The following is a 15321-nucleotide window of genomic DNA, read 5'->3' as shown; positions in this document are numbered from 1 at the left end:
CAAAAACATGAGCATGAATTGGCGGATGATTTTGGGATGCTGTCCAGTCCTCTTTGCCTCCCCTCACTGCTGACGGCCCTGGAGTTATTCCAAGCTTCCTGCTGGCCTGCGTCTGTTGCTTCAGCCTTAATGCCCTGCCTTGTATTAACACGCACAGAATAACAAATGTAATTAACTCTCAGCGAGATTTAACCACAGCAGAAAGGGGCCAGTGGAGAGGGGCGAGTAAGCGGCACAAAAAAAGCAACCAAGAGAGTGAATGGACATGGAGAGATAGAGATGATGGCAGCTGCAGGAAGGAAGGGCAACAAAATTGGGGATGAGAAAGGGTGAAGATGGCTTACAGAAAAAGTGAGGAAGTGAAGCAATGAGCTAGCTTTCAGTAGAGTTCCCCATAGCTAAATGTAGCTGTGTGTGAATAATTTTACCTTAAGGAAAGAGCCCATGAAGGCTAAGTGGACATCAGGAATAAAACGTATCAGGGATGATCCACCCTACACACTAATTAGAGCGCTCACACGTTCCATCACATTATTAATATGCATTAATTACTGCATGCTTTTTGATTTCGCATTAAGCCCTCAGTGCCACGAGGAGCTTTTTGACAAGTTGATATTGCTCTATGCCTGCTCAAACATCATCGCCAAAGGGTCGTTTTAACGCATTTACACTGTTCAACTCAACTCAGCTCAAAGGTTGATGATGCATAGCCGTAGCAATTTTAGCCCTCGCCAAAATGTTCTATGGATTTGAATTGTAACAAGTAAGGTTAACAAGAGAGTGATTTCCATGTTTCTGAATGAGAGAACTTCAAAAAGCTCAAGTACATTGAGCACAGCTGCTCCTGCAGGATTCCCTGTACAGTAGCACACAGACAGACACAAAAGCACAAGTGTGAACACACTCTTTTCACTCGAATACACACAAACGATTCGCCCATCGCAGAAATCGAAGAAATTGCTTTTTCCATTTCTTAAGTACAGACAAAGAATGTCAAAACCAGAAAACGTAAAAGCGGGCTTAGACAGCAAGAGATCACCAAAGCACAGGAAGTCAGTCTAAACTGAATGAGACAAACGCAACAGATCGAATGAGGTGTGAAGCTGACAGCCAGTAACTCACCTGTTTCCAGTTGTCAAAAATTATGACTTTGCTGTCCTCATCGTCGACTGTTACTGTGCACTCATAGCCCTCACCTGCAAGCAAAAACCCACATGTCACACACATCAGCACACTGTGTGTCTGACACTGTCATTAAATACTAGGGGCTAAATTAATCTAGGTCTCAAAAATGTTCTTGACCTACTCCAGAAACCTTAAATCGTTTTTAAATTGGGTCATGTGACCAACTGACATGAAATGTCTGAAATGTTACTGCAACCAATTTCCAACATTTGACAATTTTTACTCCAATTTAAAGGATAAGCCTGGTAATAATATTTATTTTTCTTATTATCAACAAATCCCATAAATAAGTTAAATAAACCAAAACTAACAATGTTTTAGCCCGTTTTCCATACATTTCCACTTTCCTACCCTATCTGTAGCACCCGGCGCAAAGTTGTACATTTGTTAAGATGTACATATTTTTAGTATTCAAACAATATTGATAATATTAATATTGCTGCAATATCACATTTTTACTGCAGCAGGACAGTGTATATGAGACTCAAAATATTCTACAGATAACCTACCAAATAATCTAATGAAGGAAAATGTCACCCCATAAAGAAGCTCCATGGCACAGAGAAATAAGACATATCAGGCTTTGACTACACACACTAAAAGGATCAATTCTTAGTTGGTTGTGGTTTTACAGAATACCACCAGACTATACGTTTAAGGAAATACTTCAAAAGGCTGCCTTTTACATGAACATTTAAAAGAAAAACTTGTAGTTATTAAGTAAAAAAGGTGAAACTTTAATATGGTAATTAACCATAAACCCTGTATAGTGTCTTGTGCCACATCATGAGCTGATTATCAACATATCCCTAAAAAATACAATACCTACATAATTGCATGGCATCTTTTAAAATACACATTAAACCATAATAGCTTGAAATAGGTGGAAAAAAAACACAATACTGAATGACATGTCTATCTTAAGGTACATGCATGCCACATCTCCTGGTGTTAATAAATGGCTATCTTTTGCTGGTAATTAGGGGACGCATATTGATTGGTGAGGTGCTATCCCTCTCACATAGGTAATATGGTGCTGTAGCATCTGTTCAAAACTATCAAAACGTGTTAATTAAATAGGTGTCAATTAGTGTTTTCTTACGTTTTGAATCTGGAATAATTTAGCACATTGCAAGAATTCCAGATGAGAATGACAGCGCCATCATGAAAACATGTTCAATGGTCTTAGTGCTTTTTTGTCCATTTATGATGCATGAATCCAAGTGTACTACATGGCCAATAATGAATACTGCATGATGTGAGTCAGGGGCAAGTCGCTTTATGCTAAGGGAGTAGTCGGCTCTTAGTGACACTGACTTATCGATTGGCTGGTTGGATGGTTAAGGACCAGAGCTGATTATCTTCAGTGTTGCAGTTGCAATGACAGACAGACCCACTGACTGACAGGCCAAAGCAGAGGGACAAGGAGCTCAAGGCTGTTTTCTAGCAGCTTTAAAGGGAAAATCCACCTGCCAATCAATACCACTGTTATGCCACTACACTAAATATGTAGTTGAAGCTAGTAGCTAGTTACTGCTACTGGCAGTAGCTTAGCATAAAGGTTGGAAATGGGGAGAAAGATAGCCTGGCTCCATTGCTAAGAAGTCCCTTCCCCCATAAAATGTTGTCCTTTTTTACACTTTTGTACATATTAGAAAAACAAAAGATTTAACATGTAAACTTTAGAGCTGCTGGTACTGGTAGGCAGATTGTGTTTCAGGCTAGCTGTTTTCCCACTGTTTCCATTCAATTAATGTGCTCATCTAAATCTTTGAATGGAATTGTGACCATTTTAACTCAACACTGTGTGTCTAAATGAAGCTTTTCTAAGGTTAAATCTTGAGACTGATTTAAAAAGGTTTCTCAGTCCTTACACAGGTGCACATGCACACAATCAAATAACACACTCCACCCATCCCTATCCACGTCTTTACCACATGCTTGTGTCTCAGAGTCTATAGAGAGGGATCTGTCCGACTGGCCAGCCAAAGATAAGGCTAGCGACGACTTGCCCACGCCATTCTGTCCCATTAGCACTATCCTCAATGCCCCGCCGTGGCTGTGGTAAACTGACTGGCTTGCTGCCGATTGGCTGAAGGACTCATCCCGAGGCACCGCTGTGTCACTGATAGGCAACGTGGCAGGCTCCTCCAAGCCCGGGATCCAATCGCAGTCCTCGGACACGGCCTCTTCCCTCCGCAGCTGATGTTTGACAGGCAGGGGTGTGCTTCCACGCCGGAGGGGGGGCGCCGTGGTGAGAAACATACTGTACTAGAATGAAATTGAAACAGAAAAAAAAAGACATGTGTAAGTCTAAAAAGGAGCCACTGGACAACACACAAGTACTTGAAAATAGTCCAAGAGATCGAAACAGGCTGCAGATCTACCTGTAACACTGTCTATTCTGGTAAATGTTATCACTGATGAATGGGGGAAGGGTGTTTCCACTGTGTGTGCCTATGTGTAAAGAGGAGGGAGGTGATAACAGTGGAGGTGAGACAGATAAGTGGCAGTGTGAGAGAGATGCTGATGAAGACACAGAGTATGTCAAAGGGGAACCTTGAAGGGGAGAGGTGTGTGTGGGGGTGGTGGTGGCTGAAAGAATGACAGAAGATAAGAAGATGCTATAAGACAGCAGGTTGATAAGGACCCACAAAGAGGAAGTCAAGAGGAAGAGGAAGAGGTATATTGAGAAAGAAACACAAGGGAGGGACAGGAGAAGAGCTGTAGCTGCTGCAGCTGTGTGTGTAATAAGGGCATACATGAATCAGGTGTCTTTATACTGTACGTAGTCACTCCAGCATGGATTCACACAAAAATAGGTCCGAATCATAAAGTGTTGATCTCCATCCCGAGTTATTTGAAAAAGGAAAAGCTGTCAGTGGTTTTCTTAGTTGGGCTGAGAATAATGTGTTTGGGTAAGTGTGCATTTGCATAATAGTGTGTGAGTTTGTAGCCACAGCATCCAACCATAGATGACCCTCATCAATATTAATACAGCAATTAATCTAGGTCCAGCTGCACTCCTGGGCATCTGTGGCCCAGTGTCTGCCTGTGGCAAGGCTGAGTCCAGTATTGATGTTAAATTAAAGGGGATTGACACAATAACAGGAACAGCACAGAGGAAAGTCTCACAAATTACAAAAAGATGAATCAGTACCTCTCTGACACAGTGTCAACAAAACTAGAGAGTCTAAACTTCACACATAAGGATGTATCTCAGGGCTGTTGTATTGGATTGCATTAGATTGTTCGATTGTACATGCATTTCTAATGATGGTAACTTTATCTCCTGGAGCATAGACATTTCACAGTTTGCTTTGTTTTCATAGCATCCTTTAAATGCTGTCCAATTAGCTTAGTACAGTACCATTATATACTGTAGCATATATGGCATAGAATAATAATATACTTCAGAAGTGTATGTATTGCACAGTAGGCTACAGTATAGTTGAGTACAGCAGTCTAGCGTAGTTTACTCTGGTATAGTGTAATTAAGTGTAAATATTGTATCGTATGGTACAGTGCTGTATAGTATATGGTGCACTGTATTGTTGTAGTTTAATATAGTATAGTATAAGTGTAATGTAATGTAGTGTTGCACTGTGTAGTGAAGTGTAGTAAATGGCATTCTGTATGGTGTAACTCTACAGTACACCATATTACATGTATAGTACAGTATAGCGTTGTGTAATGTGATGTACTGCAATATAGTATAGTGTATTGTTGTTTAGTAGTATAATACGACTTTATAGTATTATAATTTCATAAATTCAGGTGAGGTGTGGTTGCTTGTGACACAGTTATGTAGCTGCTTACACACTCTCTCTATCAGACACACACACACACACACACACACACCATTACATCATTCACACAGGCTCACTCAGGTAGCTCAATTAGGTTAATTGAACAAGCTAATCAATTAGGCATAGCCTTCATTGTCAGCAGTGCTCAGGGGAACTGGGAGAGACAGGAAACTCGACCGCGGGCTGAGCCTGCGTGTCAGGGGTTAATCTCCTTCTCTCGCCAGGATGTCGAGAAACTAGGGCAAACAACAGTGCACAATACAAAATTAATACTACTGGCAATGTTTTTATTCTTCCGTCGTTACAGCCCAATTACACCGACTGCTGCAGTCTCGCTGTGTGTGCTTCTGATTCTTTCAAACCATGTGAACTGTACAGCTCATTATTACTCATTTTAAAGTATAGCCTATATCAAATGATCTATGGGGAATGAAATGGTTCCCCCAAAGACAGAGACAGATCCATGGATCGACCTCCTTTACTAACTCCAACCCTGCATGGCTAAAGCATTACAGAAATATTGCACAAACATCACAGCAGATCATTGAACTATGACAGAAAATCCGATAAATAGGGAGTAAAAATACTACAAGGCACATAAAGGTTACTTTAAAGTCAGTATAGAGTCGCACAGACACAATGGAAGTCCCTGTAATAATATTCCAAAAATCATATCCTAAGGCAAAGATGAAAAAATGCTCCACATTCTAAACAGAAATTCCCACACAGTGAAATAGTGTGAGAGGGAGAAACCAAAGTGTGCTGCATAAAAAACAATGCTTAGATCACGTTAGAGGGTGTGTTTAGTACCTGGTGTGTGCGTGTGTAGTCTAGGCTATTGTGCCGAGCGCACGAGGTGGGTTTAATGGAGGTTGAGAATATGTGTCGCCTTACCTGGTCAGCCATGGTCATCAATAAGTCTTCTCTTTATAGAACAAGTGCTGTAGCAACCGCCTCTGCCGTCCGGTTCAAGTCATCTGTGCTGGGTGCAGACCCGGCTTCACATTCACAACCGTGGTAACAGACGGCACACAAATGAGACGCACCACATCTCATATAGCAAGATGTTATTCTTCCCACTCCGGCGCGTAAAATCCTCCTCTGGTAACTTGAAAGGAGAGGTGCGGCGCATGGAAAATTGGAGATGGGTAGTGGTAGGCTGGAGGGAGGATAAAGAGGCTACACCTGCGTCTCCGTTTGGAAGAAGAGGCGAGTTCTTATGGGAAGAAGAAAGGGAGCCATCCGCACAACACATCCCCTCCTATTCTTTTGGCGTCCCAACGGCGAGCAACGACTGCGCCTTCCCCCCACCTCCAGTTAATACCTGCATCTCTCTCTCTCTCTCTTTCTCTCTCTCTTCTGCAAAGTATATTCGGGGGCGCGTCCTTCAGTGAGCGGTAGACTGATCTTGCTATGAGTTGGGTTGGAGGTGGTAGGCGGGGTGGTGGGGGTGAAGGAGTGCGCCCTAATTTCCTTCCTCCTAGGTCAATATCAGCTCAGATGCACAGGTTCATTTAAATATGTGCCTTTGTCAAACACTGGTCTTTTTTCCCGGTGAGTTTATTTCATGTTTTGACGGTAGGCTATAAAGAGTCAGTTTTTGTGTGCTGTGAGGTTGAGCAGTCGCCAGAGGGAGGCAGAGTGAAGCCTACTGGAGAAGGTGCCGCCAATTAATGTTTGTACACAGGAATGAGATTCAAACTAAGACCATTAGTAGATAAAACAGCATTCTTAATGACGTACAATCATTTATGTTTTCACTATATCTTTTGATAAAAAGACTGATGAGCTTTTCTGAAAAGGGGCACTCCGCTGAGTTTATGGGAGACCATGGCTGGCTGGAGCAGGGGTCTATTGTAACAAGTCCAATTTCTCCAATCAGGAACAAGTGCATGAGTGCCATATGTCTGTCACCACGGTGACGGTTCAAGACAAACAAGCACAAACACACACACTAACATTCAGTTGGTGCACATTTAAACATTTTGTTACATTTTATTATTATGACTGACATTCGTTCCACGTCATATCTATCTTTCTTCCAATTATTTATGACAACATCTACAGTGTAAGCTGAAAAAATGTTCCCCAAAAAATATGGCAATTTGCAGGGAAGGATGTTTCTGAGTGACTATGATGTTTTATACCACTAAGCTATCAAGTCCATCACCAGTGCTTCTAACATACCACCCCTCTGTGACTGTGTGCATTACCTAACAGGCACTCTCACTGGAAAATTCATTGGTTCAATTTATTTACAAAACCCCTCTTGCATCTCAGTCCCAGATCATAGCCATCAAAAATGTGAGAAATAAAAACAGCTTCCCATAACACATCTAGTATTTACGTCATATTCTGCCTCAGACTTTAAACCTTACTCCAGTTAGTATGCTAGTAGTAAGTAAGTTATATTGTATGGCAAATTCTCTCAGAAGCATAAGAACAAAAGCTTCCCTATGAATTTGCTACTATTGCTTTTAGTCATGTCCTTGTTGTTGATGGCGGTATGCTTTTAATGTTGTCCGTCTCCAAGCTGAGATTATACCTGCACTACCATTAAACATCACAGTGTTTTAATGCTTTCTGTTGCTTTGTGCAAACTCTTAACCTTTTTGTCTTATCTCACTTTTTCATTGTGTACCATTTCTCCAACCTGCTCATTAAGACAGTTCTTGCCTCTTGCCATACATGTTGCAAAACCTATTATTACTCATTTACTTGCTGTGTTAAGCATACGGTATGTATGTCTATGACATGTGTCCAGTACCAGTACCACCTGGAAGCTGACCTGACTGATATTTGCAAGTAGAACGCTCATATCTACCATCTTCAATATGAAATAAATCCAGCATTAATGTGAGTGCTCTACCTCATCTCCCTTACAGTTTACAAAATATTAACTTGTAAGTTTCCAATTTATAAGCCAGGGAAAGACAAAAACTGCAATATATCAGTGAAGACGTTCACTTGCAGTATTGTATAGTTTACCACAAGGATACAAAACAGCATGTAGTAGTAACAGTAGTATAACAGTAAGCACCTTAAACATTCCAGACACTGCATTTTAAAGAGAAATTACCTACTTTTCCACTGTTGAATATGATACATTTGTTTAATAACTCAAGTTTCTTCAGGTTAAAGTTAATTCTTTTGCTGTTTCAACTCTTTAAAAAAACATACTGAACACCTTAGAGGGTTTAAAGCTACGGTAATCAATATATTTTTTATCAACAATGGATCAAATTACAAAATAGCTCTGTTGAACTCAGCTGGCTCCCTGGCACCAAATGGCAGACAGATAAAGTTAGTGACTAGCAGTGAGGCAACTTTTGTCACATATCAGAAATGAGAAACATCTAGAAATGTACCTTTTTTTCTAATAAGCCACACCTACTTTTATTACCAAATTTTATGCACTAACTGAGTAGTAACCCTAGATCGTACAAACTAAATTTTGTACGAATCAATGCAGGTAATTGCGAGATATAAACTTGCCGCCTAGTGGCACAATATCCCAGGACAGCTCAGCGAAACTCGAGCACAGCATCCGAACACATGCTGCATACTGCACAAGTTTGGTTACAATAGCTTAAGCCAATTTTGATTTACGAACATTTATGTAAAATTGTATGTTAAGAGACACAAATAAAAACAAAACAGCGGCTTGACGTATCTAAATTATTTTTGATCATTTTAAATGAGCCAAGTCTGCAGATGATCCTGCCAAACTTTGGGGTTGATTAGCCTAATGGTGTTTGAGAAAAGTGAGACAAAGTCGCAAAGACCACTGGAGCAAAGATGCAGATGCCAAGCCATTTTTTAAATAATTTTAAAACGTGAAGTTGATTGTTACAGCTTCCCCATAAGGTCAGTGAGTAATCTTTAGTAGTGGATGGACTTTGCAACCCACCTGCAAATTTTCATGGGGAAAGAAAGAAAGAAAGAAAGAAAGAAAGAAAGAAAGAAAGAAAGAAAATAGGGCTCCAGTAGCTTCACTGCTTGGAACCCCTATAACGCGATTAGCATCAAATTTAGCAATTATTCAGCCATCAGGGAAAAAACGAGAAATATATTCATATATATTATATTGTAATTCATTCTCATGCTGCTCAGAGTAATCACAGTCCACAGCTCTTCTGCCAATAACTTATGGTCTTTCCCTCTAATCTTGTGACTTGTGCAGGCAGTCAGTAGGTGTGGGGCAGGTAGGAGGACTGCTCGTTGCAGGCCACTAAGCTTTAAGCAAATTAATGCACAGTCGCATCCTAACAACTTTCGTTGGAAAAGTGTTGGCAACAGTAACAGAGTAACAGAGAGTCAATCATGCTGTGTGAACATGCTGGCCTGGCTAAAGGCTTATTTGTGAATCACTACTGGTGTATAGCTCTTTGTATTAAACAGATCCTCCCTGTGGGATTTAAATAGTGTTCAATAAATGAATGACCTGACAACCTATCAAGGCTATTAGGTGAAGTGTTCTGTCACACTCAAAGAATCAATACCTCTACAAAATGCCAATCTAGACGATGAGAAGTCCCTTCTGTTACAAGAAGCAACTCCTGAATCTCTTGGATATTAATCTCCTCTCAATGTCACCTGCTCTTAGCTGGCTGATCCCATAGTGTTTTCAAAATCTACAATCCGCCTCCAGACATGTCAGGGCCTCTGTAAACACACTGAAAGGAAATGGAAAGGATCCTCTCAATGGGCCTGCTGAGCATGACTTATATTTTAAGCTTTCACTAATCTGCAGACTTAATTAAGTCTCATCAGGACATCAGAGCTCGCTAGTGCCTTGCACTGTGTGAGAGGATCACAGCGCAGACAGATGACAGAGATAAGTGCTCTCATTAGCCACCAAGACAGTATCAACGAAATTCCCGCCTGCCCCCTGCTAATGGAAACAGATCTGGTCTGTCATTAGAATGTGGAGCGGTGCAGTCTGGGAGATGTCAGGAGGTTAAGAGCCAAGGTAGGATTTATGGCTGCCAATAAGATGACACCAGCAAGGTCAGAAATTAGTTTATGTATTAATCATCGTCACATGCCTGCCATCCACAGATCTGGAAGTGAATTACTTTTTGCCATTCAATGAAATGAAAGTGTTGTAAATGCAAACTGAACTATGACTACCATTAGCATGTGAAAACTTCCCCCAGTATTGATAGCTTAGACAAACTTAACTGTCAGTAAACCTGGAACCTACATCCTAGTTTAGTTTAGCTTATCTATGTGTAAAGACAGGAAATGGCCAGCTAGTCTTCCTCTCTCTGAAAGTAACAAAATCCTCTTAAGCCGGCATACAAACGGAGACGTTACTGCTCCCAGCCATGAATAGCCTTTCACAACAAAAAAAACATGTTTGGGGGTCAGTTGTTATGCTAAGCTACACCAGATGTGTTATCAATCTTGTCATGAATGTTGAACTATTGCTTTAAATGCAAATTCCCAATGAATTTAATCACTGGTTTACATTTCTCAATGTGAATGGCCTGACAACTAAAAATCCAATTTGCGAAAAACAAAGCCACTAACCACTGCAAGTACATGACATACACTTTACATTGTGATATTGAACCACTCTGGGTGCAGATGTCTCCACTTGTTAAGAAGTAATTTCCCCATGCAGTCATGTGATCTTTCATGTCAAATCCGTATTTAATGAGCACTTCTCTGCATTCAGTCTCAGAACAAAAAAGTCAGCTTCTTTTAATGCCTCTCATAAGTCAGAGGCCTCTTTTCACAAGGTTATGAAGATGACATTGGATTTAGATCATTTGCAACCAAAAGCTTCACAGGGAGCTTTACAGGGAGGCAGGCAGTGTTTTTGCTCTGTCACACAGCTTAGTAATGGGGTTACAAGGTTGTATTGCATGTCGTAATGTACTAGATGTAATGTAATGATGTCCTATGAAGGCTTCTCGAAACAGGCAAAGCTCTTTTCATACTGTGCACACGTTACACACGCTACAGTCAATGTCATACTCTTTTTATTGCAGTTCTGGAATGGTTTAAAAGCTCTATGGGGACTTTTTTTATGTTTGCTTGGATAGTTCATGTCAGTCAATGTGGCTCAGCAGACGTCCTTCAGTCCCTGAAAAAGGCTGTTCAGATCCCATGTGGGAGCTCTTACGACGGCTCCTAAAGTTCAGTGACCTGGATTTATAAATGGTGATGTGTGCTTGATAAACTCCTTTGTTTTGCTGTACAATATAATTTTAAATTGTTTTGAGTTGGCTCTCCTCCTCTGCAAGCTTCAAACTGCCAGGGCAGTGAGTTGCTTAGTGACTCTGGCATTGTGATGAGGAATATAAACCTTCTGTTTTTATGGCACATAATTCATTCTGTTTATGACACCATGTCATCTATCTGAGAGGCTCACACACTATTGCCTGGATCCTTTTTATACATTTACTGTAATGCTGCAAAAGCAAGGAGGATGTGGCTCTGACCGCACAAGCATCAAAACAAATGGCATATATTTTATACAAAACATGTGACCCATATATTTGGATGTACATTGTTTCGTGTGATTGCAAATATGAGTAGTATGTCATGGGGATATGTGAGTGAGCATAAAAAACAATGAGACAAAGTTCTGCTAATGGGAGATGCTGCTGAGTTAACAAAAGGGGACATAATATTGACAAACTCAAGTGCATTATATATATAGCCAGAGTACCCCAGCAGCCATGAAGGTGAGAGATGATGGCAATACAGAGGAGAGTGGCCATGTAATACACAAGGAAAGCAGGGACCTGGAAGAACAGCTGACCATGTGCAACCCCGAATCAAAGTCAATGTAGGTGACCTTGCACAGGCAATGCTATGGTTACTGAGACCAGCCCATTGGCTACATCAGTGCATAAACTGTGGAAGAGGAACATTTGAGAACGTCAAACTTTGACACCCCTTTAATGTTTGTATTAGGGAAGACACTGTGGCAGACAGCAATGTATGTACATGTTCTTCAAAAACATTTTAAATTTGCTTTAATCACAGAAAAAAAATATATGTTGTGACTTTAAAACCAGCTTATGAAGTTGACCTGGTGAATGTGACATTGTTTTTACACAACCAGAAGAAATAGAAGAGAATTTGATTTGTTATTTAGCTGCTAAATGCTCCTCTAGATTGACTGACTAGATGTTAGTGGGAGCTAAAACCAAATTAAAAACATGTGCCTGCCCTGGCTGTAAACAACGTAAGTGGTGAGAGTGAACCAAAACAGTAAAGTTGTGAGCAAAACAACCAAAACAATGAGCTGAAAGATTCGAAAACAAGCTCATGGAGCTGAGGGGGAGTGCAGAGTCAGGTGATACTTCTCTTTGGGTTCATCATTTTATCCATTAAAGAGGTGGTATTATGCTCATTTTCAGGTTCAAAATCTTATTTAGGGGTTGTACCAGAACAGGTTTACATGGTTTAATTTTCAAAAAACACCATATTTTTTGTCATACTGCACATTGCTGCAGCTCCTCTTTTTACCCTGTGTGTTGAAGGCTTTGCTTTAGCTATGGAGTGATACATCTTGTCTCTAAATGATCTTTGTTTGGAGTTGCACATGCACAGTTCCTAGTTAAGGACTACTAGCCAATCAGAAGCAGAGAAAGGCGGGTCAGCGAAAAGACTGTAAACAGCTTCGATTCAGCTGTAGGCTACATGTTGCCGACCAGGTTGGCAATTTGGACTGGAGCAAGAGTTTCAGAGTGGTGAGTTATTAATCTGTAACAAAAGCATCTTTCATCCATAAAGTTTTAACTGAGCTCTGTCTCTACATCACAGTAACAACTTCATGTCCATTGATGTGTTTGGAAGGGAGAGGAGAGGTGTGCTGCAGCTCACTGTTTTTCCACCGGTGTTTTTGAGGGCGTCGGACTAGTTGCTCAGCCAGCATTATGACACGTATTTTCATTGTGACGTCACAAGAAAGGGAAATAAAGGCTGGAATACAAAGAGCTGTTTTCAGGCAGTTCAGAGTAGTGCTTTCTGTGGGAGATCAGAACTCCCTTTCGGGTGGACTTTGGGCTTTTTCACTTTGCAAACCTATTACATACACAAAAAAGAAATTTAACTCAATAGGGAGAGGGAAAAAGCCAAAAACCATAATACCACCTCTTTAAAAATACTGAATGGAGTAGCTTTAATAGATAGCTCCACCTATTTCTTACATAACATACACACTAAAGGCCTTGGGACATTCTACTGTATACTGTATGTGAAAACAGTTGTATAAAGCATTTTGTGGATCCAGGGGGAGCTGCGAGAAACTGATAAAATGCCTCAACGTTTGAAGATTAAGACTAAATGTTTGAAAGTGAAAATAAATATGGGCTTGTGGAGTTAGAAAGCACTAGACCTCTGTAGCCCGCTCCTCATCTGAGCTTGAGCTTTATGGCTCAAAGCTGCATTAGCCACTAGTAGCCTACTGCACCCAAATCTGTGGCAGAGTTTTATTGTAGATAATGTAGGTATATAAGCTTTGAAGAACAATGTATGGAGAAAAAAAAAATATCTCTGGTTGTGCTGCATCGATTTTAAAAATGTTTTTAAACTGTCTATCATGAGTCAGCAGTGAGCATGGCACCAGGATGGTCAGTGGGATCAATTCATTCTTGTTATAAGACTTTAATACTCACACTCAGTCTCATGTGAGGTGCAACAATATGATACCTCAGCCAGTTCTGCAAACTAGCACTCAGAAGAACGTAGGTCAGGGTGAGCGCCCTACGCCCAGGTCTGCCAGGCTGAGGTTGAGAATCAGGGAGGAGCTTGGCTTGAAGCGACTTCGGGGGCTCCTCATCAGCACCAGCCACAGCAAGAGGTGACCTCCAAACCCCACCAGAAGAGAAACTAGGCTGACCATGGGCAGCACCACGGTGAAGGAGATGGTGGTGTTGGTGGAGACGACATTGAAAAGGAGGTTGACTATGACTATGGCTGTAGCAGGTGTGATAGTACAACGTGTCAGTGGGATAAAGAGATAAAGACAAGAGAAAGATAGTTGAACAGATGAGGAAAAGAAAGAAGAGGGTGGAGGGGAGGGACTTAAAAAAACCCAAATTGGAATAATTCTAAAAAATAAGATTGTGGATGAAAAGTGAAAGGCCAGATGAAGGGAATGAATACACTAAAGGGGTTGAGAGAGGAGAATGTGAGACACAAAATGAGATATTACAAATGAGATTAGAAAGGAGCAGCAGAGAGATGATGATGCGAAGGAGTAATAGAGAAAAGGATATTTTTTCGAGGTGAAGAGAATTACCAACAACTGTGAGAGCAAGATAAGCAAAATCAGAAATTTAGAGAGACACGCAGAGTTGTAATAATCAACCATCTCCCATGTATTATTCATGTTTATAATAGTTGCCACTCCGTGGGTCCAAATCACCTGCAATTCAGAGCTCACCAGGCCTTTCCTGTGACTGACAAGCCTGATGATTCAGATGAGACAGTCTAGTCGGCTCTCTTCTGTCTCAGGAGACTTAAGCAACAAAAACTCAATGACATCAGCAAGTCGACTGCATCACGACTCAAACAAGACAGCTCACCTCGGCGGGCACAGGCAGACGCATTACACAAACAGGAAGGGAGCTTGTTTGTTCCCAGGGGGATAAACAACACACATTGTGCAGAGGAAAGAGTGCAGTCTTTGGTAAAGAGCAGGCAGTTGACCAGAGTGAAGCACTGCAGGTAAACAAACCACTTATCCCCATAAGTAAACAAGCAATTTATTTGCTGTTAAAGAGATGACTTGGCTAACTACGCACTGACATTTGGGATTATTGATTTTACATCAATGTCTGAGCAGAATGACCAACGTTTGCCTCTTCAAAACCCCAATTGCACAAACAGGAAGATACCACTAAATTTCAGCAGTGTTACAGATGGCTTTATGAATCAATTCTCTCCACAGAATCCCATCAGCACAGCCTAAACAAAACAAAAACAGCACTTTGAAGACAGATTAAATGAAAGGCTTTTTAAAATCAGTGCATAAATAATAGATTGTTATAGTGAAGTTAGAGCAACTACAAATCATTCAAACACTAGTTTAACTCTTGAAAAACATGCTTTGTCAGATGAAGATAAAGACAGGATGCAGAACAGCAACAGCTAGGGCTGTTCTGTCCAAAATGAAAAGCAACATCACTAAAGCTCACTAATTAACACACTGTATATGTTTAACTCGTGCAGAAAGAGAAATGTAAAAATGATTTTAGGGTGACGTGTTGTAACTATTTTGGTATGGCCTCTCTTACATGTGTAAATTCATCATTCATTTATAATTTGAATGTCTACTGTGTATATATATATATATATATAT

General features: G+C 40.7%; 1 protein-coding gene and 1 long non-coding RNA gene across 4 annotated transcripts in view; one reads left to right on the top strand and one right to left on the bottom strand.

Annotated features, from left to right (window-relative positions):
* The window catches only part of rem2 (RAS (RAD and GEM)-like GTP binding 2), a 57837-nt gene that overhangs the window by 23477 nt on the left and 19039 nt on the right, over nucleotides 1–15321 (bottom strand). For 2 of the 3 annotated variants that reach the window (XM_046053062.1, XM_046053063.1), the window contains exons 4-5: nucleotides 3120–3456; nucleotides 1123–1196 (exon numbers count right to left, since the gene is read on the bottom strand). In XM_046053062.1, coding sequence (XP_045909018.1) covers nucleotides 1123–1196; nucleotides 3120–3456 — 411 coding nt within the window. Of the gene's footprint in view, nucleotides 1–1122; nucleotides 1197–3119; nucleotides 3457–5888; nucleotides 6305–15321 lie in introns of those variants that run through there. The other variant, XM_046053060.1, reaches the window with a different exon arrangement.
* LOC123973158 overlaps nucleotides 1–15321 on the top strand; it is a 39847-nt gene that overhangs the window by 21274 nt on the left and 3252 nt on the right. The gene's annotated exons all lie outside the window — the stretch shown is intronic.

The sequence above is a fragment of the Micropterus dolomieu genome, linkage group LG06 (assembly GCF_021292245.1).
Source record: "Micropterus dolomieu isolate WLL.071019.BEF.003 ecotype Adirondacks linkage group LG06, ASM2129224v1, whole genome shotgun sequence".
In the NCBI taxonomy this organism is placed as follows: Eukaryota; Metazoa; Chordata; class Actinopteri; order Centrarchiformes; family Centrarchidae; genus Micropterus; species Micropterus dolomieu.
This window is presented reverse-complemented; position numbering and strand designations above follow the sequence as displayed.